Raw genomic sequence first — 22,315 nt, 5'->3', positions numbered from 1 at the left:
ATGGAATATTATGCAGCCCTGAAAAGGAATGAAGCACTGATCCAGGCTATGATGATGAACCTTGAAAATATGATGCTGAGTAAAAAAAAAAAAAAAAAAAGACAGACACAAAAGGCCATAGTGTGACATTCCATTGATCTGAAATGTCCAGAACAGGCGAATCCATAGAGACAGAAAGCAGGTTTGTGGTTGCCAGGGGCAGGGGAAGGGTGAATGAGGAATGACTGCTGATGAGGACAGGGTTTTCTTTTAGGGGTATGCAAATTCTTTAGAACTAGATAGAGGTGACAACTGCACAACACTGTAAATATGCTAAGTGCCTCTAAACCGCACACTTTAAAATGGTAAATTTTGGCCAGGTGTGATGGCTCACACTTGTAATCCCAGCACTTTGGGAGGCCAAGGTGGAAGGATCACTTGAGCCCAAGAGTTCGAGACCAGTCCAAGCAACAAAGCAAGACCCCATCTCTTCAAAAAATCAAAAAATTAGCTGGATGTGGTGACACACATCTGTAGTCCCAGCTACTTGGGAGGCTGGGGGCGGGGATCCCTTCAGCCCCAGAGGTCGAGGCTGCAGTGAGCCATGATCCCGCCACTGCCCTCCAGCCTGAGCAACAGAGTGAGACTCGGTCTCAAAAAAAAAAAAATAATAATAAAATGGTGAATTTTGTGTTAGGTGAATTTCACCTCAAAAAACAGTTTTACAAAAACAGACATCCAGTTCATAAGCTGAGGTTCTCTGACTTCTGCTGTAGAACATTGCTTAACAAATCCCAGTGATTAAAAAAAAAAAAAGGAAAAAAAAATAACCACAGGCACAGGCACATAAAACCTTAGCTCAGAGCCCCACACACAGCACTTTTTATTAGTAGTGTCAGAGGCCTGTGAACCAGAGCAACTCCATCTTGAACAGGAGCTGGGTGAAATAAGGCTGAAACCTGCTGGGCTGCATTCCCAGTTAAGGCATTCTAAGTCACAGGATGAGATAGGAGATTGGCACAAGATACAGGTCATAAAGACCTTGCTAATAAAACAGATCGCAGTAAAGAAGCCTGCACGGCCGGATGCAGTGGCTTATGCCTGCAATCCCAGCACTTTGGGAGGCCAAGGTGGGCAGATCATCTGAGGTCAGGAGTTCGAGACCAGCCTAGCCAACATGGTGAAACATTGTCTCTACCAAAAATACAAAAATTAGCCGGGTGTGGTGGCGGACGCCTGTAATTCCAGCTACTCGGGAGGCTGAGGCAGGAGAATCACTTGAACCCCGGAGTGGAGGTTGCAGTGAGCCAAGATTGCGCCACTGCACTCCAGCCTGGGTGACAAAAGTGAAACTCCTCCAAAAAAAAAAAAAGCAGCAGCAGCCAGCCCAACCCATCAAAACCAAGATGGCGACAAGAGTGACCTCTGGTCATCCTCACTGCTACACTCCCCCAGCGCCATGACAGTTTACAAATGCCATGGCAATGACAGGAAGTTATCCTATATGGTCTTAAAAGAGGAGGCATGAATAATCCACCCCTTGTTTAACCTATAATCAAGAAATAACCATAAAAATAGGCAACCAGACTGGGCGCGGTGGCTCACGCCTGTAATCCCAGCACTTTGGGAGGCCGAGGCGGAAGGATCACCTGAGGTCAGGAGTTTGACACCAGCCTGGCCAACATGGTGAATCCCTATCTCTACTAAAAATACAAAAAATTAGGCCAGGCACGGTGGCTCACGCCTGTAATCCCAGCACTTTGGGAGGCCGAGTCGAGTGGATCACGAGGTCAGGAGATCAAGACCATCCTGGCTAACACGGTGAAACCCTGTCTTTACTAAAAAAAAAAAAAAAAAAAAAAAAAATACAAAAAATTAGCCGGGTGTAGTGGTGGGCGCCTGTAGTCCCAGCTACTTGGGAGGCTGAGGCAGGAGCATGGCGTGAACCAGGGAGGTGGAGCTTGCAGTGAGTGGAGATGGCGCCACTGCACTCCAGCCTGGACGACAGAGCGAGACTCCGTCTCAAAAAAAAAAAAAAAAAAGCCGGGTGTGGTGGCACATGCCTGTAATCCCAGCTACTCAGGAGGCTGAGTCAGGAGAATCGCTTGAACCCAGGAGGCAGAGGTTGCAGTGAGCCGAGATCATGCCATTGCACTTCAGCTTGGTCAACAAGAGCGAAACTCCGTCTGAAAAAAAACAAGGCAGCCAGCAGCTATCAGGGCTGCTCTGCCTATGGAGCAGTCATTCTTTATTCCTTCACTTTCCTAATAAACTTGCTTTCACTTTACTCTGTGGACTCACCCTGAATTCTTTCTTGCGCGAGATCCAAGAACCCTCTCTTGGGGTCTGGATCGGGACCCCATTCCTGTAACAGTAGTAGCGAGCGGGGTCTTCATTATTAGCATCATTAGTGCCATCATAGTGAATGCTGTCGACTCTGACGTTGAGCCCAAGCCCAGCCCTGCCCCAAGTTCCTTCTCCTCTGGCCTCATCCCAGCCTCGCTTAAGATCCAGGGCCAGAGGCTCTGCCTATCTGTGCCAATGCTACAACTCATGAGAGCCGGCCCTGCTCCATAATCAGTGGCTACTCTTGTAACCCCTCTAGTCTCTCTGCAGCCTGGAGGGGCCTTGATTTTTTTTTTTTTTTTTTTTTTTGAGACAGTGTTTTGCTTTTGTTGCCCCGGCTGGAGTGCAATGGCGCGATCTCGGCTCACCGCAACCTCCGCCTCCTGGGTTCAAGCAATTCTCCTGTCTCAGCCTCCTGAGTAGCTGGGATTACAGGTGCATGCCACCACACCCGGCTAATTTTTGTATTTTTAGTAGAGACGGGGTTTCATCATATTGGTCAGGCTGGTCTCGAACTCCTGACCTCAGGTGATCTGCCCGCCTTGGCCTCCCAAAGTGCTGGGATTACAGGCGTGAGCCCCACGCCCGGCCAAGAGGCCTTGATTTATCCTGACAAGTGGGCCTCCTGAGGTTGAAGGAAACCTGGGGTAGAGGTGATTCATTGTGGGATTTCCAGCCTTCCTTCTGCCTCCCAGGCCCAGCCCAGCCCTGATGCGTTGGTGTGTGAGTGCCTGAATGTGGGTGTACATGTGTGTGTTTCAGATCCTGACCCCAAACTGGCCCCACATCATTCATCAGGCTTTTTGTGCATTTAGCAATCCCTCCCTGACACTCACTTGGTCTTGAGTCTGTGCTGGGCACTTCTGGACACCCCCAAAAAACTCAGCATCTCCTAGATTTGGGGAGACAAAACTGGACAAAGAACCTTCCAGCACTGTAAGCACAGCCTAGGTTGAAGGGAGGAACAGCAGGTCAGGGAGCTGGGAGGGAGTAAGGGGAGCAAGGGGTAACCACAGAGGCTCCCTGGAGGAAGGGTCCTGCCCCAGAAGGTCACAAATCCTACGTAGACCCTAAGGAAAGAGCCTGCCATCCATGACATGCCCCTGGCTTAAAACAAGGCAGTCTCTGCCCCAACTCCAAGCTTTAAAGGGAAATCAGGTGGGGTGCAGTGGCTCACGCCTGTCATCCCAACACTTTGGGAGGCCAAGGCAGGTGGATTACCTGGGGTCATGAGTTCAAGACCAGTTTAGCCAATGTGGTAAAACTCCATCTCCACTAAAAATAGAAAAATTAGCTAGCCTTGGTGGTGCATGCCTGTAGTCCCAGCTACTCTGGAGGCTGAGGCGAGAGAATCACCTGAACCTGGGAAAAAAGAAGAGTTACTAAGAAAATCGTATGGAAGAGGAAGTATGTTTACTATTCATTAAGTAGAAGTGTGTCATCATAAAGGTCTTCATCTTCATCGTCTTCATGTTGAATAGGCTGAGGGGGAGGAAGGGAAGGGGTTGGTCTTGCCGTCTGAGGGGTGGCAGAGGCGGAAGAGGTGGAGGAGGTGGAAGGGGAGAGAGGAGAGGCAGACACACTCCATGTAATTTATTGAAAAAAATCCACGTGCCAGGCGCAGTGGCTCACGCCTGTAATCCCAGCACTTTGGGAGGCTGAGGTGGGTGGATCACCTGAGGTCAGGAGTTCGAGATCAGCCTGCCCAACATGGTGAAACCCCATCTCTACTAAAAATACAAAAATTATCCGGGCATAGTGGCAGGTACCTGTAATCCCAGCTACTCAGGAGGCTGAGGCAGGAGAATCGCTTGAACCCAGGAGATGGAGGCTGCAGTGAGCTGAGATTACGCCACTGTACTCCAGCCTGGGGGACAGAATGAGACTCTGCCAGAAAGAAAGAGAAAAAGAGAAAGAAAGAGAAGAAAGAGAAAGAAAGAAAGAAAGAAAGAAAGAAAGAAAGAAAGAAAGAAAGAAAGAAAGAAAGAGAAAGAAAAGAAAGAAAGAGAAAGAAAGAAAGAAAGAAAGGAGGGAGGGAGGAAGGGGGGAGGGAGGGAAGGAAGGAAGGAGAAGGGAAGGAAGGAGAAGGAAGAGAAGGAAGAAAATATGGAAGAGGAAGTATATTTACTATTCATTAAGTAGAGAATCATCATAAAGGTCTTCATCCTCACCGTCTTCATGTTGAGTAGGCTGAGGAGGAGGAAGAGGAGGGGTCTTGCTGTCTCAGGGGTGGCAGAGGTGGAAGAGGAGGAAGGGGAGAGAGGAGAGGCAGGCACAGTCTATGTAATTTTTACTGAAACAAATCCAGGTATAAGTTGACCCTCACAGGTCAAACCCATGTTGTTCAAGGGTCAACTGTACTCCGTATGACACTCTAGTGGTGGACATATGTCATTATACATTTGTCCAAACCCATAGAATGTACACCACCAAGAGCAAACCCTAATGGAAATGATGAACTTTGGGTGATAATGATGTGTCAGTGAAGGTTCATCGATTGTAACAGATATACCATTCTGGTGCTGGATAGTGATAATACGAGAGTCTGTGCATGTGTCAAGGCAGGGAGTAGAACTCTCTGTAACTTCTGCTCAATTTTGCCACGAACCTAAAACTGCTCTAGGCCAGGCATGGTGGCTCACGCCTGTAATCCCAGCACTTTGGGAAGCTAAGGCAGGAGGATCCCTTGAGTCCAGGAGATGAGACCAGCCTGGCCAACATAGCGAGACCCTCATCTCTATAAAAAATTAAAAATAGAGGCCGATGCAGGTGGATCACCTGAGGTCAGGAGTTCAAGACCAGCCTGGCCAACATGGTAAAACTACATCTGTACTAAAAGTACAAAAATCAGCCGGGAGTGGTGACGGGCACCTGTAATCCCAGCTACTCGGGAGGCTGAGGCAGGAGAATAGCTTGAACCTGGGAGGCAGAGGCTGCAGTAAGCCGAGATTGTGCCACTACACTGCAGCCTAGGCAACAGAGTGAGACTCTGTCTCAAAAAAAAAAAAAAAAAGCCTGTAATCCCAGCACTTTGAGAGGCCAAGACGGGTGGATCACCCGAGGTTGGGAGTTTGAGACCAGCCTGGCCAACATGCTGAAACCCCGTCTCTACTAAAAATACAAAAATTAACTGGAAGTGGTGGATGGGCACCTGTAATCTCAGCTCCTTGGGAGGCTGAGGCAGGAGAATCACTTGAACCTGGGAGGCAGGGCTGCAGTGAGCCCTACACTCCAGCCTGGGTGACAGAGGGAGACCCTGCCTCAAAAAATAATAATAATAAAATAAAAAATAAAGCTGGGTGCAGTGGCTCACGCCTGTAATCCTAGCACTTCGGGAGGCCGAGGCAGGAGGATTGCTTGAGGCCAAGAGTTTAAGACCAACCTGGCCAGCATAGCAAGACTCCATCTTTAAAAATAATAATAATAATAAAACTGTTCTAAAAAAGTCTTAAAATTATTTATCAGCCGGGCATGGTGGCTCACGCTTGTAATCCCAGCAATTTGGTAGGCCAAGTTGGGTGGATCACCTGAGTCAGGGGTTCAAGACCAGCCTGGCCTACATGGCAAAACCCCGTCTCTACTAAAAATACAAAAATTAGCCAGGCATGGTGGCGCATGCCTGTAATCTGAGCTACTTGGTAGGCTGAGGCAGGGAGGCAGGAGAATTGCTTGAATCTGGGAGGTGGAGGTTGTAGTGAGCTGAGATAGTGCCATTGCACTCCAGCCTGGGTGACAGAGCGAGACTCCGTCTCAAAAAAAAAAAAAATTATTGGTGACTTAGATTTTCAACACTGCCTTAAATTTTGCGGCAAGGAGGATGCCTCAACCTAGTCCCTGCCTCAGCCCACAACCTTCACATGGTTCTCCCAGGCAAAGCTCCTATCCCCAAATCCTGGGAAACGAGCTTGGAGGAGGACATTGTCTCTTACTCCCATGGGAAGTGTCCCCCATTCACTCTATCACGTAGCACCCTACATCCTGAGCTTCCACTATGTGCCCAGCTTTTTTCTGGGAGGTCCCCAGAAAGAGGACACCTGAGGAGGCCCCAGGGGTGGCCCCCAGGGGAATCCCAGGCCTGGCTCAGGCTGGACATTCCCAGGCCCGCCCTGGCTGAGTCTCCAGCCGGTGGGTCTCCTGGAAACTCCCCGGGCTGGTTTTGAGGTGGGAGCCCCACAGGGAAGCAATTTACATACACAACAGCCCAGTCATGTCAACCTGCCCTATCTGATGCCAGAATAAAGGGGAGATGGGCCCATTCTGCAGGTCTCAGTCACGGGCACCCGGAGAAGAGGAAGGACATTTCACTGTCAGCCCAGGTGAGTCCAGAAGTCAGCTCCTGGGACAATGCCAGGGTCCTGAACACTCAAGCTCAACCCCTGCTCTCAGCTACTGCTGGTGGCTTGAAATCAAGGGCTGGAACTGGATGAGAGGTGACAGCCCCTGGTCCCCATGGGCTCAGAGCAGGCCTCAGCAAACACTGTCCTCGGCCCCTGCACCCATGCTCTGCCTGAGCCTGAAGTGTTGGTTGCAAAAAAAAGCAGGAGGCAGTGCCAACTTCAGGCCTCAGCAAACACTGTCCTCAGCCCCCGCACCGATGCTGTGCCTTAGCCTGAAGTGTTGGTTGCAAAAAAAAAGCAGAAGGCAGTGCCAACTTCAGGCCTCTGCTTCTCTCCTCTCCCTCAACACAGCCGGTCTTACCAGTACAGCAGGCGGCAGCTGAGAGTCCCCTCTGGTGGCCAGCAGCGGCTACAGAGCCGTCACTATGGGGAGGGACAGGACTTGAGGGGTTGCCTCGGTCCACCTCACTGGAGAATGGGCAGAGTTTATGGAGTCTGAACCACCTGGTCTCCAGGCCCCTCCGGGGATGGGCCTGGCTTACTGACCACTGACCTCAGCCTAGGAGGGACAGAAGAGACTGGGGGAGACCATGATGCCCAGATGACCTTGACCCAGGGTACGCTGCCCCATGTCCCTGCTGCCTCCCGCCCACAGCTCTACGAGAGGCAGGTCTGTCATTCGCCGCTGGACTTTGACAGTGGTCAAAGGCTCTGCTCAGTTCTCTGTGCCTGTCTCCCTCCAGCACTGCCGAGGTTCTCTGCCGAGGCCAACCAGAAATACCCCTTGGAAGCTGGAATCCTGCAACAATGGCCCAGGGTGTCCTCTGGATCCTACTCGGATTGCTATTGTGGTCAGACCCAGGGACAGGTGAGTCAGGGGGCAGAGTCCTGGGACCAAACCTCTTGGCTCTGCAGAAGGCGTACTACTGTCCCATCTATGTCTTGCCCTGCATGGAGTGAGGCTGGAGACTCAAGCTCTCAAAGAAGCTCCAGCATGGGGACATAGATATTCCCAGCTCCACAAAGTCAAGGCAAGGATAAGGGAAGGAATCTGGGGCCTGGGGAGCAAAAGTAGGGAAGGCTTCCTGGAGGAGGAGACATAAGAGCTAGGCTAGGAAGAAAGAGAAATGATTTGGGGGAGAAGCCAGAAAGAGCATTTTTTGCAGAGAAGAGCAAAGCTACACAGGTTAGGTGGTGGACTGGAGAAGAACCTAGATTCTAGACAGGAGAGTGTGTCGAGTAAGACTTCCTGGATTCAAATTCTACTACTGTCCAGGCCTGTAATCCCAGCACTTTGGGAGATCAAGGCAGGCAGATCACTTGAGATCAGGAGATCGAGACTAGCCTGGCCAACATGGTGAAACCCCATCTCTACTAAAAATACCAAAAATTAGCCAGGCGTGGTGGCAGGCACCTGTAATCCTAGCTACCCAGGAGGCTGAGGCCAGAAAATTGCTTGAACTCAGGAGGTTGCAGTGAGCTGAGCACTACTGCACTCCAGCCTGGATGATAGAGCAAGACTCCGTCTCAAAAAAACAACAAAAAAAAAACAAAAAAAAAGACAAAGGCAAATCCTGCCTCTGCCACTTCCTTCCTGTGTGACCTTAGGCAGGTAACTTAACCTCTCTGTGCTTCAGATGCCTCATCTTTAAAGGGACACCATCTTAGTCGCTTTGTGCTTCTATATAGGCCAGGGTACCTGAAACTGAGTAAATTTGTAAAGAAGAGAAATTTACTTTCTTGCAGTTCTGCAGGCTAGGAAGTCCCAAATGCCAGTGCTTTGATCTTGGACTTCCCAGCCTCTAGAACTATGAGAAATAAATGTCTGTTCTTTTTTTTTTTTTTTTTTTTTGACAGAGTCTCACTCTGTTGCCCAGCCTGGAGTGCAGCCGCATGATCTCAGCTCACTGCAACCTCCACCTCCCGGGTTCAAGAGAGCCTCCTGCCTCAGCCCCCCAAGTAGCTGGGATTACAGGCGCCCACCACCGCACCCATCTAACTTTTGTATTTTTAGTAGAAACGGGGTTTCACCATGTTGGCCAGGCTGGTCTCAAACTCCTGACCTCAAGTGATCCGCCTGCCTCGGCCTCCCAAAGTGCTGGGATTACAGGCATGAGCCAGCACACCTGGCCAAATTTCTGTTTTTCATAAATTACCCAACCTCAGAGATCTGTTATAGCAGCACCAATGTACTAAGACAGGGGCTAAAAGGACCTACCTCACAAGGGTTGTGAAGATTAACTGCGTTAAATTATTAATATATAAGTCAACTAGACTAGTAGCTAGCACATAGTAAATGTTTACTGAAAGTTAGCTATTATTTGATCAGCACGGGAGTTTTGACCTGCTCCGTTTCCGACCTGGGCCGGTTCACCCCTCCTTAGGCAACCTGGTGGTCCCCTGCTCCCGGGAGGTCACCATATTGATGCCGAACTTAGTGCGGACACCCGATCGGCATAGCGCACTACAGCCCAGAACTCCTGGACTCAAGCGATCCTCCAGCCTCAGCCTCCCGAGTAGCTGAGACTACAGGCACGTGCCACCGCGCCCGGCGAGTTAGCTATTATTTGATAACCCATCTCTGAACCAGCTCTGAGCCTAACTTAGCATTTCTAGGTTTGCAGTTCAGCCACTGACATTTCCCCAACATGGCACAAGCCCATCCTGCTCTTCCCCCTGCCTTCCAGGCCATTTTATTTTATTTTATTTTATTTTATTTTATTTTATTTTATTTTATTTATTTTATTTTTATTTTTTATTTTATTTTATTTTTATTTATTTTATTTTATTTTATTTTATTTTATTTATTTTATGATGGAGTCTCACTCTGTCACCCAGGCTGGAATGCAGTGGGGGGTTCTTGGCTCACTGCAACCTCTGCCTCCCGGGTTCAAGCAGTTCTCCTGCCTCAGCCTCCTGAGTAGCTGGGGTTACAGGTGTGTGCCACCACGCCCAGCTAATTTTTGTATTTTTAGTAGTGACGGAGTCTCGCCATGTTGATCCAGCTGGTCCTGAACTCCCGACCTCAGGTGATCCACCCGCCTCTGCCTCCTAAAGTGCTGGGATTACAGGTGTGAGCCACTGCGTCTGGCATTTTTTTTTTTTTTTTTTTTTTGAGACAAAGTCTTGCTCTGTCACCCAGGCTGGAGTGCAGTGGCGCAATCTCGGCTCACTGCAACCTCCACCTCCCATGTTCAAGTGATTCTCCCATCTCAGCCTCCCAAGTAGCTGGGATTACAGGCACACACCACCATGCCTGGCTAATTTTTGTATTTTTATTAGAGACGGGGTTTCACGGTGTTGGCCAGGCTGGCCTTGAACTCCTGATCTCAGGTGATCCACTCACCTCAGCCTCCCAAAGTGCAGGGATTACAGGCCTAAGCCACCACAGCCAGTCCCAGGCATCTTTCAAAATACCTTTCCCTCTAACATCCCCAATTTTTAACTTCAATTCATTACAAAAGACCATCCATCTCTCCCTCTCAAGATCTGGGGACTCTTCCACTTTTGTCCACTGCAATGTCACTACCTACCTTCTGCCACCTTCATCTCTCACCTCCACACTGTCTCCCCTTTTCTATCCTGGCACCCCAAAAATCCATTTCCTTATGGCAGCCTAATAAATCTAAGCCTAAGAAAGGAGTCTTAGAATGCCAGGTTCGTCACACCTCTGTCCTGCTCATAAATCTGCCATGGCTCCCCAGTACTCACAGACAGTCTGAGCTCCTTAACCAACAGGCAACAGTCTGTGTACCTCACTTTCCTCATCTACACAAGGATAGTGTTGGGGGTCATGGGGTTATCAGATGGAGGGCTGGGAGCATTGGGAAGATGTGGAATCAATACGAGGAGGCTCAGGAATGGGTGGGGCTGGGCTAACACATTCTTTCCTCCTGCAGCCTCCCTGCCCCTGCTCATGGACTCTGTCATCCAGGCCCTGGCTGAGCTGGAGCAGAAAGTGCCAGCTGCCAAGGCCAGACACACAGCTTCTGCGTGGCTGATGTCAGCTCCAAACTCCGGCCCCCACAATCGCCTCTACCACTTCCTGCTGGGGGCACGGAGCCTCAATGCTACAGAGTTGGATCCCTGCCCACTAAGCCCAGAGCTGCTAGGCCTGACCAAGGAGGTGGCCCGACATGACGTACGAGAAGGGAAGGAATATGGGGTGGTGCTGGCACCCGATGGCTCAACCGTGGCTGTGGAGCCTCTGCTGGCGGGGCTGGAGGCAGGGCTGCAAGGGCGCAGGGTCATAAATTTGCCCTTGGACAGCATGGCTGCCCCTTGGGAGACTGGAGACACCTTTCCAGATGTTGTGGCCATTGCTCCAGATGTAAGAGCCACCTCCTCCCCAGGACTCAGGGATGGCTCTCCAGATGTCACCACTGCAGATATTGGAGCCAACACTCCAGATGCTACAAAAGGCTGTCCAGATGTCCAAGCTTCCTTGCCAGATGCCAAAGCCAAGTCCCCACCGACCATGGTGGACAGCCTCCTGGCAGTCACCCTGGCTGGAAACCTGGGCCTGACCTTCCTCCGAGGTTCCCAGACCCAGAGACATCCAGACCTGGGAACTGAAGGCTGCTGGGACCAGCTCTCTGCCCCTCGGACCTTTATGCTTCTGGACCCCAAGGCATCTCTGTTAACCATGGCCTTCCTCAATGGCGCCCTGGATGGGGTCATCCTTGGAGACTACCTGAGCCGGACTCCTGAGCCCCAGCCATCCCTCAGCCACTTGCTGAGCCAGTACTATGGGGCTGGGGTGGCCAGAGACCCAGGGTTCCGCAGCAACTTCCGACGGCAGAATGGTGCTGCTCTGACTTCAGCCTCCATCCTGGCCCAGCAGGTGTGGGGAACCCTTGTCCTTCTACAGAGGCTGGAGCCAGTACACCCCCAGCTTCAGTGCATGAGCCAAGAACAGCTGGCCCAGGTGGCTGCCAATGCTACCAAGGAGTTCACTGAGGCCTTCCTGGGTGAGGAAGTTCCCCACACCCTGTGATCCTTCCCATTACAGATACAGACACCCCCACCCCGTATATTCAGGGAAGTTGAGGACTAGGAGAGTCCAGAGGGGGCAATAAGGGATCTGGTCGGGGGTGGGTGGGACAGCTGCACAGGTGAGGAAATGCCAGAGTTGGGCCTTGAGGGATGAATAGGAGTTCATCTAATTTTGTTTTGCTTCATTATATTTATTTGCATTAATTTATGGGGTACAAGTGTAACCTTGTTTCTCGCATAGATTGCATAGTGGTCAAGTCTGGGCTTTTAGGTACCCATCACTCCAATAACATACATCAACCCATTAAGCAATCTGTCATCATCCTCCCTCCTCTCTCTCCCTCACCCTTCTGAATTTCCACTATCTGTCTTTCCAAACGTTACATCCATGCATACACATTATTTAGCTCCCATTTACAAGTGAGAACTTACAGTATTTGCCTTTCTGTGTTTGACTTGTTTCACTTGAGATAATGGCCTCCAGTTCCATCCATGTTGCTGCAAAAGACATTCTTTCTTCTTTTTTTTTTTTTTTTTTTGAGTCTCTCTCTGTTGCCCAGGCTGGAGTGCAGTGGCACAATCTCAGCTCACTGCAACCTCCGCCTCCTGGGTTCAAGCAATTCTCCTGTCTCAGCCTCCCGAGTAGCTGGGACTACAGGCATGTGCCACCATGTCTGAGTAATTTTTTGTATTTTTAGTAGAGACGGAGTTTCACCATTTTATCAGGGTGGTCTCGATCTCCTGACCTCGTGATCCACCCACCTCGGCCTCCCAAAGTGCTAGGATTATGGGCGTGAGCCACCATGCCCAGCCGACATTATGTCATTTTTTACGGCTGAGTAGTATTCCATTTCCTGCCGACCACTGTAGACAACCTCCTGGCAATCACCCTAGCTGGAAACCTGGGCCTGACCTTCGTCCAGGGCTCTCAGACCCAGAGCCATCCAGGCCTGTAATATATATCATATTTTCTTTATCCAATTCTCTTTTGATGGACACTTAAGTTAATTTCTTACCTTTGCTATTGTGAATAGTGCCCTGATCAACATGTGAATGCAGGTATCTTTTTAATATAATGATTTATTTTCCTTTGGGTAGATATCCAGTAGTGGGATTGCTGGATTGAATGATAGTTCCAATTTATTATTATTATTATTATTTTTGTTTTGTTTTGTTTTGTTTTTAGACAGAGTTTCACTCTTGTCTCCCAGGCTGGAGTGCAATGGCACAATCTCGGCTCACTGCAATCTCCACCTCCTGGGTTCAAGCGTTTCTCCTGCCTCAGCCTCCTAAGTAGCTGGGATTACAGGTGCCTGCCACCATGCTCGGCTAATTTTTGTATTTTTAGTAGAGACAGAGTTTCACCATGTTGGCCCAGGCTGGTCTCAAACTCCTAACCTCAGGTGATCCACCCACCTCAGCCTCCCAAAGTGCTGGGGTTACAGTCGTGAGCCATCACCCGGCTTTTCTGTCTTTTTAATAATAGCTATTCTGATTAGAGTAAGATGATATCTCATTGTGGTTTTAATTTGCATTTCTCTGATGATTGGTGATGTTGAGCATGTTTTCCTTTGCCTATTGGCCATGTGTATATCTTCTTTTGAAAAATGTCTATTAATGTCTTTTGCCCGCTTTTTAGTGGGTTTCTTTCTTTCTTTCTTTTTCTTTCTTTCTTTTTCTTTCTTTCTTTCTTTCTTTTCTTTCTTGAATTGTTTGAGTTCCTTGTAAATTCTGGGTATTAGTCCCATACCAGTGCATAGTTTGCAAATATTTTCTCCCATTCTGAAGGTTGTCTGTTCGTTCTGTTGATTATATCTTTGGTGTGCAGAAGCTTTTTGGTTTAATTAAGTCCCATTTGTCTACTTTGTTTCTTTTGCTCTGTGCTTTTGAGGTCTTAGTCATGAATTCTTTGCCTAGCCCAATGTTCAGAAGCGTTTTCCTTAGGTTTTCTTCTGGTATTTTAGAGTTTCAGGTCTTACATGTAAGTCTATAATCTATCTTGAGTAATTTTTTTTTTTTTTGAGACAGAGTTTTTGCTCTGTTGCCCAGGCTGGAGTGCAAAGATGTGATCTCAGCTCACTGCAACCTCTGCCTCCTGGGTTCAAGCGATTCTCCTGCCTCAGCCTCCCACATAGCTGGGATTACAGGTACCTACCACCATGCCCGGCTAATTTTTGTATTTTTAGTAGAGACGAGGTTTCACCATGTTGGCCAGGCTGGTCTCAAACTCTTGACCTCAGGTGATCCACCCACCTCAGCCTCCAAAATTGCTGGGATTACAGGCGTGAGCCAGCGCATCTGTCCTTGAGTTAATTTTTGTATATAGTAAGAGTTAGGGGTCCAGTTTCATTCTTCTGCATATGGTTGGCCAGTTGTCCCAGCACCATTAGCACCATTTACTGAATAGGCAGTCCTTTTCCCATTGCTTATTTTTGTCGACTTAGTTGAAAATTATTGTTTGTAGGTGTGCAGCTTTACTTCGGGTTCTCTATTTCATTCCATTGGTCTATGTGTCTATTTTTGTAACAGTACCATGCTGTTTTGGTTACTATAGTATTGTAGTATAATTTGAAGTCAGGTAATGTGATACCAGGCTCGTTTTGCTTAGAATTGCTTTTGCTATTTGGGCTCATTTTTGGTTCCTTGCGAATTTCAGGGTAGTTTTGTCTAATTCTGTGAAAAATGACATTGATATTTTGATAGAGATTGCATTGAATCTGTAGATTGCTTTGGGAAATCTGATTTCTTTTTTTCTAGAAAATGAGGTCTCACTATGTTGCCCAGGCTGGCCTTGAACTCCTGGGCTCAAGCAATCCACCCACCTCGCCTCCCAAAGTGTGGGATTGATTACAGGAGTGAGCCACCATGCCTGCCCCCACCCCCAATTTTTTTTTGGGGGGACAGAGTCTTGCTCTGTCACCCAGGCTGGTGTGCAATAGCACAATCTCAGCTCACTGCAACCTCCACCTCCCAGGCTCAAGCAAGTTGTCTCATGCCTCAGCTTCCCAAGTAGCTGGGATTACAGGCATGTGCCACCATGCCTGGTTGATTTTTGTATTTTTAGTAGAGACCGGGTTTCACCATGTTGGCCAGGCTGGTCTCAAACTCCTGACCTCAAGTGATCCACCCACCTCGTCCTCCCAAACTGCTGGGACTACAGGTGAGACCCACTACGTCCGGCCCACCCCCAATTTTTTTTAATAAAAATAAAATAGATTTAGTTGAGTATAGTTAGTTGGTCCCCAGGGAGGACCAATGTGGGGTGAGACTGGACCCTTTCCAAATCTGAGAGGAGGCTGAGGGATGGTCTGTATGTGCGCTTTAATGCGGGTGGAGGAACAGGCAGAGAAACAGTTCCTGACCCCAGCCTTCAACCCCCTTGCCTGTAGGATGCCCGGCCATCCACCCCCGCTGCCGCTGGGGAGCGGCGCCTTATCGGGGCCGCCCGAAGCTGCTGCAGCTGCCGCTGGGATTCTTGTACGTGCATCACACCTACGTGCCTGCACCACCCTGCACGGACTTCACGCGCTGCGCAGCCAACATGCGCTCCATGCAGCGCTACCACCAGGACACGCAAGGCTGGGGAGACATCGGCTACAGGTAGGAGGGGCCCGACCGGGGAGGGGGCGGGGCCCACTTTCGGGGATGGGGTCTGAGTGGGCGGAGCCTGATGCAGGGGACCGGGCTTGAACCCGAGGAAAGCTGGCAAGACCAAGGAGAAGTCCTGATAGGTAGAGCAAAGTTGGAGAGGTGGCGTGGCTTAGGCTAGGGGCGGGGCCTTAATAGGGACCGGGAATAGCTAAATCATGGGACTCGAGTCAGGGTAGAGAACTAGTACAGGAGGCGGGATCTGGGAGAGGAGCGGGACCTGTGGCAGAGTCTGGGTCTGGGGCCAGGCAGAGATGGCCTAAAACAGACAAGGAGGCCTGGTGCGGTGGCTCCCGCCTGTAATCTCACCACTTTGGGAGGCTGAGAAGAGAGGATCGCTGGAGCCCAGGAGTTCGAGACCAGCCTGAGCAATATAGGAAGACACCCCCCCCACACACCACCCATCTCTACAAACAAAAAAAACTTAAAAAGGCCAGGCGCAGTGGCTCACGCCTGTAATCCCAGCACTTTGGGAGGCCGAGGCGGGAGGATCACGAGGTCAGAAGATTGAGACCATCCTGGCTAACACGGTGAAACCCCGTCTCTACTAAAATATACAAAAAAATTAGCCAGGCGTGATGGCGGGCGCCTGTAGTCCCAGCTACTTGGGAGGCTGAGGCAGGAGAATGGCGTGAACCCGGGAGGCGGAGCCTGCAGTGAGCCGAGATCGCGCCATTGCACTCCAGCCTGGGCGACAGAGCGAGACTCCGTCTCAAAAAAAAAAAAAAAAAAAAAAAAAAAGCTGGGCATGGTGTTGCGCGCCTGTAGTCCCAGCTACTCGGCAGGCTAAGGTGGGAGGATCGCTAGAGCCCAGGAGTTCGAGGCTTGAGTGAGTTATGATCGCATCTCTGCACTCTAGCCTGAGTGACAGAGCGAGAACCCGTCTCGAAAAGAAGAAGGAGGCCGCGAGCGGTGGCTAACGCCTGTAATCCCAGCACTTTGGGAGGCTGAGGCGGGTGGATCACCTGAGGTCGGGAGTTCTAGACCAGCCTGGCCAACATGGAGAAACCCCGTCTCTACTAAAAATACAAAATTAGCCGGGCGTGGTGGTGCATGCCTGTAATCCCAGCTAGTCGGGAGGCTGAGACGGGAGAATCACTTGAACCTGGGAAGCGGAGGTTGCAGTGAGCCGAGATCGCGTCGTTGCACTCCAGCCTGGGCTACAAGAGCGAAACTCCGTCTCCAAAAGGGAAGGGAAGGGAAGAAGGGAGGGGTGGCGAGGGGAGGGGAGAAGGCTGGGCACAGTGGCTCACGCCTGTAATCCCAGCACTTTGGGAGGCCGAGGAGGGCAGATAACCTGAGGTCAGGAGTTCGAGACCAGCCTGGCCAACATGGCGAAACACCGTCTCTACTAAAAATAAAAATTAAAAAAAAATTAGACGGGCGTGGTGGCGGGCGCCTGTAATCCCAGCTACTCCGGAGGCTGAGGCAGGAGAATCGCTTGAACTCGGGAGGTGGAGGTGGCAGTGAGCCGAGATCGCGCCCTTGCACTTCAGCCTCAGCGACAAGAGTGAAACTCCATCAAAAAAAAAAAAAAAAGAAAGAAGGAAGGAAGAAAGGAAGGAAGAAAGGAAGGAAGGAAAGAAAAAAAACCCCAAAAACAGAAAAGCGCTCTGAATTGGGCAAGAACTGGGCTTGAGAAAAGGCAGAGGTGGGGAGGAGAAGGGCAGAAAGGGGCGTGCCAGTACTGAAGGGCGGATCCAGAGAAACCGAACGGTCCTGGAGTGGCAGCTGGTGTGAGAGTGGAACAGAGCTGGATGGGACACAGGCAGCGCGACCGCGCGGGTCTTGGGGTCGGTGGCCCTTGGCACACCAACAGAATCGGGGAGGGGAGCGGATAAGGGCCCGGGTCCCCCTCACGCCGCATGGTGCTTGCTTCTCCCTCCCCTCTGCAGTTTCGTGGTGGGCTCGGACGGCTACGTGTACGAGGGACGCGGCTGGCACTGGGTGGGCGCCCACACGCTCGGCCACAACTCCCGGGGCTTCGGCGTGGCCATAGTGGGCAACTACACCGCGGCGCTGCCCACCGAGGCCGCTCTGCGCACGGTGCGCGACACGCTCCCGAGTTGTGCGGTGCGCGCCGGCCTCCTGCGGCCAGACTACGCGCTGCTGGGCCACCGCCAGCTGGTGCGCACCGACTGCCCCGGCGACGCGCTCTTCGACCTGCTGCGCACCTGGCCGCACTTCACCGCGGTGAGTCTTCGCAGCCTGCACTACACGGCCCGCCGCCCCTCCGTCTACACAAGCTCCACGAGGCCCCTGCCCCCTGCCTGTAACAGCTGTGCCCGCACAGCCTCAGCCAGGCCCCCAACTTCCCGGCGGCACGTCTATTCAGGAAACCTAGGCCCAGCCTTTGCGGGTCACTCTGCGGGCAACATCCCTGATCCTGTGACTTCTGCCTATGCAGCCTCAGCTCAGCCCCAGACCCAGCCAGCCTGTCCTTTCCCCAGCTCCTAATACCTCTACCTTTCCAGCCAGGGCATGGACCCTGACACCTGCCAACAGCCCCTCTGCCCTCACAACCTCAGCCTGGCCTTCATGACTTGTCTACCCAAGTCACAACCTGTCAGGCTGCACCACCTCATCCTGGCCCGCCGAACCTTGACCTCACCCCTGCCCCTACCCGAAGGCCCTCTGTCCACACAACATGAACCTAGGCTGTGACCTTTTGCCTTCACAACCTCTGTCCAGTCCTTAATCCTGTGTGTTGCAATTCTCTGTCCAGACAATCTCAACTCTGAGGTTGCTTGTTTCGTCCCTGACTCCTTAACCCCTGATGACAACTCTTATGCCAGCACAACTCTGACCTGATGACCTCATCCCAGCCCTTGATCGCCATCACTAAAACAATTTTAGAATCACACCTGGACAATCTCGTGCTACCTACATACTGCCACTCCATTTCATTAAGCTATTGACTAGCACATCCATCTCGGCCTATAGTTGGCTTTGTCCTCACTCTCTCACTTTGGGCCACTGTCCCCTCCCTGATCCAGGGTTCCACCACCAGAAGGGCAGACCCAGCCACACACCACAACCACCCCCAAGCCTCACACTCCCTTGTCTTTTTCCAGACTGTGAAGCCAAGACCTGCCAGGAGTGTCTCTGAGAGATCCAGGAGGGAGCCACCCCCAAGGACCCTGCCAGCCACAGACCTCCAATAAAGACAGCATGGAAACAAAGTCTCTGTTCATGCATCATCATGCATTGTCTTAGTTTGGGTCTTCCCAAAAGCAGACCTTAAGACAATAATTCCAGTACAAGTAGTTTATTGAGAGGAGATCCCAGGGCAGGGCACAGCAGCTCACATCTGTAATCCCAGCACTTTGGGAGGCTGAGGTGAGGGGATCACCTGAGCTCAGGAGTTCGAAAACAACCTGGGCAATAGAGTGAAATCTCATCTCTGCAAAAAAAAAATTTCAAATTATCCAGGCATAGCCAGGCACGGTGGCTCATGCCTGTAATCCCAGCATTTTGGGATGCTGAGGAGGGTGGATCGCCTGAGCTCGGGAGTTCAAGACCAGCCTGGCCAACATGACAAAATCCCGTCTCTAACAAAAATACAAAAAATTAGCCAGGAGTGGTGGCACACACTTGAAGTAGGAGGATCACTTGGGCCTAGGAGGCAGAGGTTGCAGTGAGCTGAAATCACACCACTGCACTCCAGCCTGGGAGACAGAGCGAGACCCTGTCTCAAAAAAAGAAAAAATTATCCAGGTACAATGTTGTGTGCCTGCAGTCCCAGCTACTCCGGAGGCTGAGGTGGGAGGATTGCTTGGGCTGGGAGGTCGAGGCTGCAGTGAACCATGATTGCGTCACTGTACACCAGCCTGGAGAAGAGAGTAAGAGCTTGTCTCAAAGAAAAAAAAAGAAAGGAAGGAAGAAAGAAAGAGGAAAGAAGGGAGAAAGGGAGGAAGGGAGGAAGGAAGGAAGGAAGGAAGGAAGGAAGGAAGGAAGGAAGGAAAAAAAAAAAGAAAAAGAAAAAATAGAGAGGTGAACAACCCAGGTACCGATGCAGGGAACTGGAGGCAGCCAGGGAATAATGTGTTTTCAAGCAAGTTTCCACTGTAGGCAAGAGAGCTCAGTCTCACTTGGAAGCCCTGGGGGAGAGCATAGGACACATACCTGAGTCATCCCACACAAGGGTTGAGGGAACTGGGGTATTTATACACTAATTCCCACCAGTTATTAGGTGAGGGCTGCTCTCAGGGACATGTTAATTCATTGGCACTTTTGGAATGCTTGTTACACAGACATAGTGGACTCCATCTGCTAGATACAAATGGCTGCAAATGTCACCTCCTCAGGGAAGTCCTCCCTGATTTTTCCAGCTCAAAGAGTGGCATTTTTGCTCAGCATTCACTGCAGCCTATTTCCTTCTAGGTCCTCCTTACCAGCTAGAAATGTCTCACTTATGAGTTTAGGATCTTATCTACCTCCATCATCTGTGAGCTCCAGGAAGGCAGAAACCAAGTTTGGTTAGTTCTCTGCGGCCTCTCCAGCACCTAGCATGTAATAGGCACTCGGGAAACATTTGTTGACTAGACAAAGGCTTACATGAATCTTTTGAAACTGATATTATCATCTTGTACAAATAAGGAAACCGAGGCTCAGAGAGAGGAAATGACTTGTCTGAGGTCACACAGAGGGAGAGGGGCCAGCTGGTACTCGGCTCCTGGACCGGATTTATGCTGACTCATTTATTCCTCAGAATGGCACTTACTTACCTCTGGCTTTCAAGTAAACATCTGTGGAAGCCTAACAGAGATACAAGAAAGTGCTCCCAAGGGCACAGCTTGATGAATTTTCACAACAGCACACAGCCATGTAACCAGGACCCAGCTCAAGAAATAGAACATGTTAAGCCAAGCGTGGTGGCACACATCTGCAGTCCCAGCCACTACAGAGGCTGAAGCAGGAGGACTGCCTGAGCCCAGGAGTAGGAGACCAGCCTGGGCAACATAGTGAGACCCTGTCTCTTTACAAAAAAAAAAAAAAATTAAAATTAGCCAGGCATGGTGGCATGCACCTGCAGTCCCAGCTACTCAGGAGGCTGAGGCAGGAGGATTGCCTGAGCCCGGGAATTCAAGGTTGCAGTGACCCACAATCATGCCTGGGAATAGCCACTGCACTCCTGCCTGGGTGACAGAACAAGGCTTCGTCTCTCTGGGCACAGAGGCTCATGCTATTCCTGTATTCCCAGCACTTTGGGAGGCTGAGGCATGAGGATTGCTTGAGCCCAGGAGTTCAAGACAAGCATGGGCAAAATAGTGAGGCCCCATCTCTACAAAAAACAAACAAACAAAAAGTTAAAAATTAGCCAGGTAGCATGCACCTGTAGTCTCAGGTACTCGAGAGCCTGAGGTAGGAGGATCGCTTGAGCCCAGGAGGTCGAGAATGCAGTGAGCTGTGATTGTGCCACTGCACTCCAGCCTGGCCAACAGAGCAAGACCCTGTCTCAAAAAAAAATCTTATTAAAAAAAAAAGAACATGCTAAATTTGTGTTATATGAATTTTACCTCAATTTAAAAAAAATAGGCCAGGCATGGTAGCATGTGCCTATTATCCCAGCTACTTAGGGGGCTGAGGTGGGAGGATCACTTGAGGCCAGGAGTTCAAGAACAGCCTGGGCAACAAAGCAAGACCCTCATCTCAACAACAACAAAAAAAATTGTTTTTAATTAGCCAGGTGTGGTGGCATGCAGCTGTAGTCCCAGCTACTCAGGAGGCTAAGGCGAGAGGATCTCTTGAGCCCAGGAGTTGGAGGTTACAGAGAGCTATGATGGCACCACTGCACTCCAGCCTGGATGACAGACCTCATCTACAAAAAAAAAATATTCATATTATGTATAATATAATATTATTTATATTACTATGTAATATAAATATTATATTTTTATTTTATGAGCTCTATATTATTTTTATAGAACTCATTTATAAATAATAATAATAATAATAAGGGCCGGGCATGGTGGCTTACGCCTATAATACCAGCACTTTGGGAGGCCAAGGCGGGCGGATCATTTCAGGTCAGGAGTTCAAGACCAGCCTGACCAACATGGTGAAACCCCGTCTCTACTAAAAATACAAAAAAATTAGGCAGGCATGGTGGTGAATACCTGTAGTCCCAGCTACTCAGGAGGCTGAGTAGGGAGAATCACTTGAATCCGGGAGGCAGAGATTGCAGTGAGCCAAGATCGTGCCACTGCACACCAGCCTGGGAGACAGAGTGAAACTCCTTCTCGATAAATAAATTAATTAATAATAATAAGAGTAATAATAAATCTTGCCATCTTCCAGAAGCCCCCCTTGTACCCTCTTCCCAGCCACCAGTGCCTCCAAAAGAAACTGATACCCTGCTTGTTAGACATGGTTTTGCCTGCTTTAGGACTTTATGTAAATGGAATCACAAAGTGTATACTCTTCATTGTTTTGGGGTTTTTAAATTTATTTATTATTGCTTTTCAGAGATGGGGTCTCCCGGGGGCAGGGAGGGGAAAAAGAAAAAAAAAAGTTAGATATGAGGTCTCCCTATGTCACCCAGACTGGAGTGCACTGCCTATTCACAGGCGTGATCACAGCTCACTGCAGCCTCGAACTCCTGGCCTCAAGCGATCCTCCTCCCTCAGCCTCCTGAATAGCTCAGATTACTGGCATTTTATGGCTTTGGTTTTGGTTTTGGCTCAACATTGTTTGTGATTCACCCAAGTTAAATCATTCTTTAGTTTGTTCTCACTGCTGTATGATATTCTGCTGTGCGAAGAGATCACAATTTATTCCTTCTCCCACTAATGGGTACTTGGGCTGCTTCCAATGTGGGGCTATTATGCATTGTGCTGGGGGGGCATATCTATTGGACGTCTACCTAGCAATGGAATTGCTGAGTCAGAGAAGATCCAGCTAGTAGTGTTAGTAGATCCTGCCAAACCGTTTCCCAACATGAGTGAATGGGTCTACACTCCGGCCAACTGTGGATTAGAGTTCTAGGTGCTTTGTATTCTCGCCAGCAT

General features: G+C 50.1%; 1 protein-coding gene across 3 annotated transcripts; it reads left to right on the top strand.

The window, feature by feature from the left end:
- Positions 1–3,725: 3,725 nt before the first annotated feature.
- On the top strand, positions 3,726–22,180 carry PGLYRP2 (peptidoglycan recognition protein 2). 3 transcript variants are annotated; one of them, XM_008966107.4, is made up of 5 exons: positions 3,726–7,530; positions 10,562–11,632; positions 15,047–15,257; positions 17,201–17,498; positions 18,380–22,180. In XM_008966107.4, the coding sequence occupies exons 1-5, from the start codon at positions 7,470–7,472 to the stop codon at positions 18,467–18,469; spliced, it is 1,731 nt and encodes a 576-aa protein (XP_008964355.1). In that variant the 5' UTR covers positions 3,726–7,469; the 3' UTR covers positions 18,470–22,180. The 3 variants fall into 3 exon arrangements, with proteins under 3 accessions (XP_008964355.1, XP_034801017.1, XP_054959294.1); XM_034945126.3 differs by having other exon boundaries at positions 17,201–22,180; XM_055103319.2 differs by lacking the exon at positions 3,726–7,530 and having other exon boundaries at positions 7,800–11,632.
- The last annotated feature ends 135 nt before the right edge of the window (positions 22,181–22,315 follow it).

Source organism: Pan paniscus, chromosome 20 (genome assembly GCF_029289425.2).
Source record: "Pan paniscus chromosome 20, NHGRI_mPanPan1-v2.0_pri, whole genome shotgun sequence".
Taxonomy (NCBI): Eukaryota; Metazoa; Chordata; class Mammalia; order Primates; family Hominidae; genus Pan; species Pan paniscus.
Note: the sequence above shows the minus strand (reverse complement) of the source record. Positions and strands in the feature narration are given on the sequence as shown.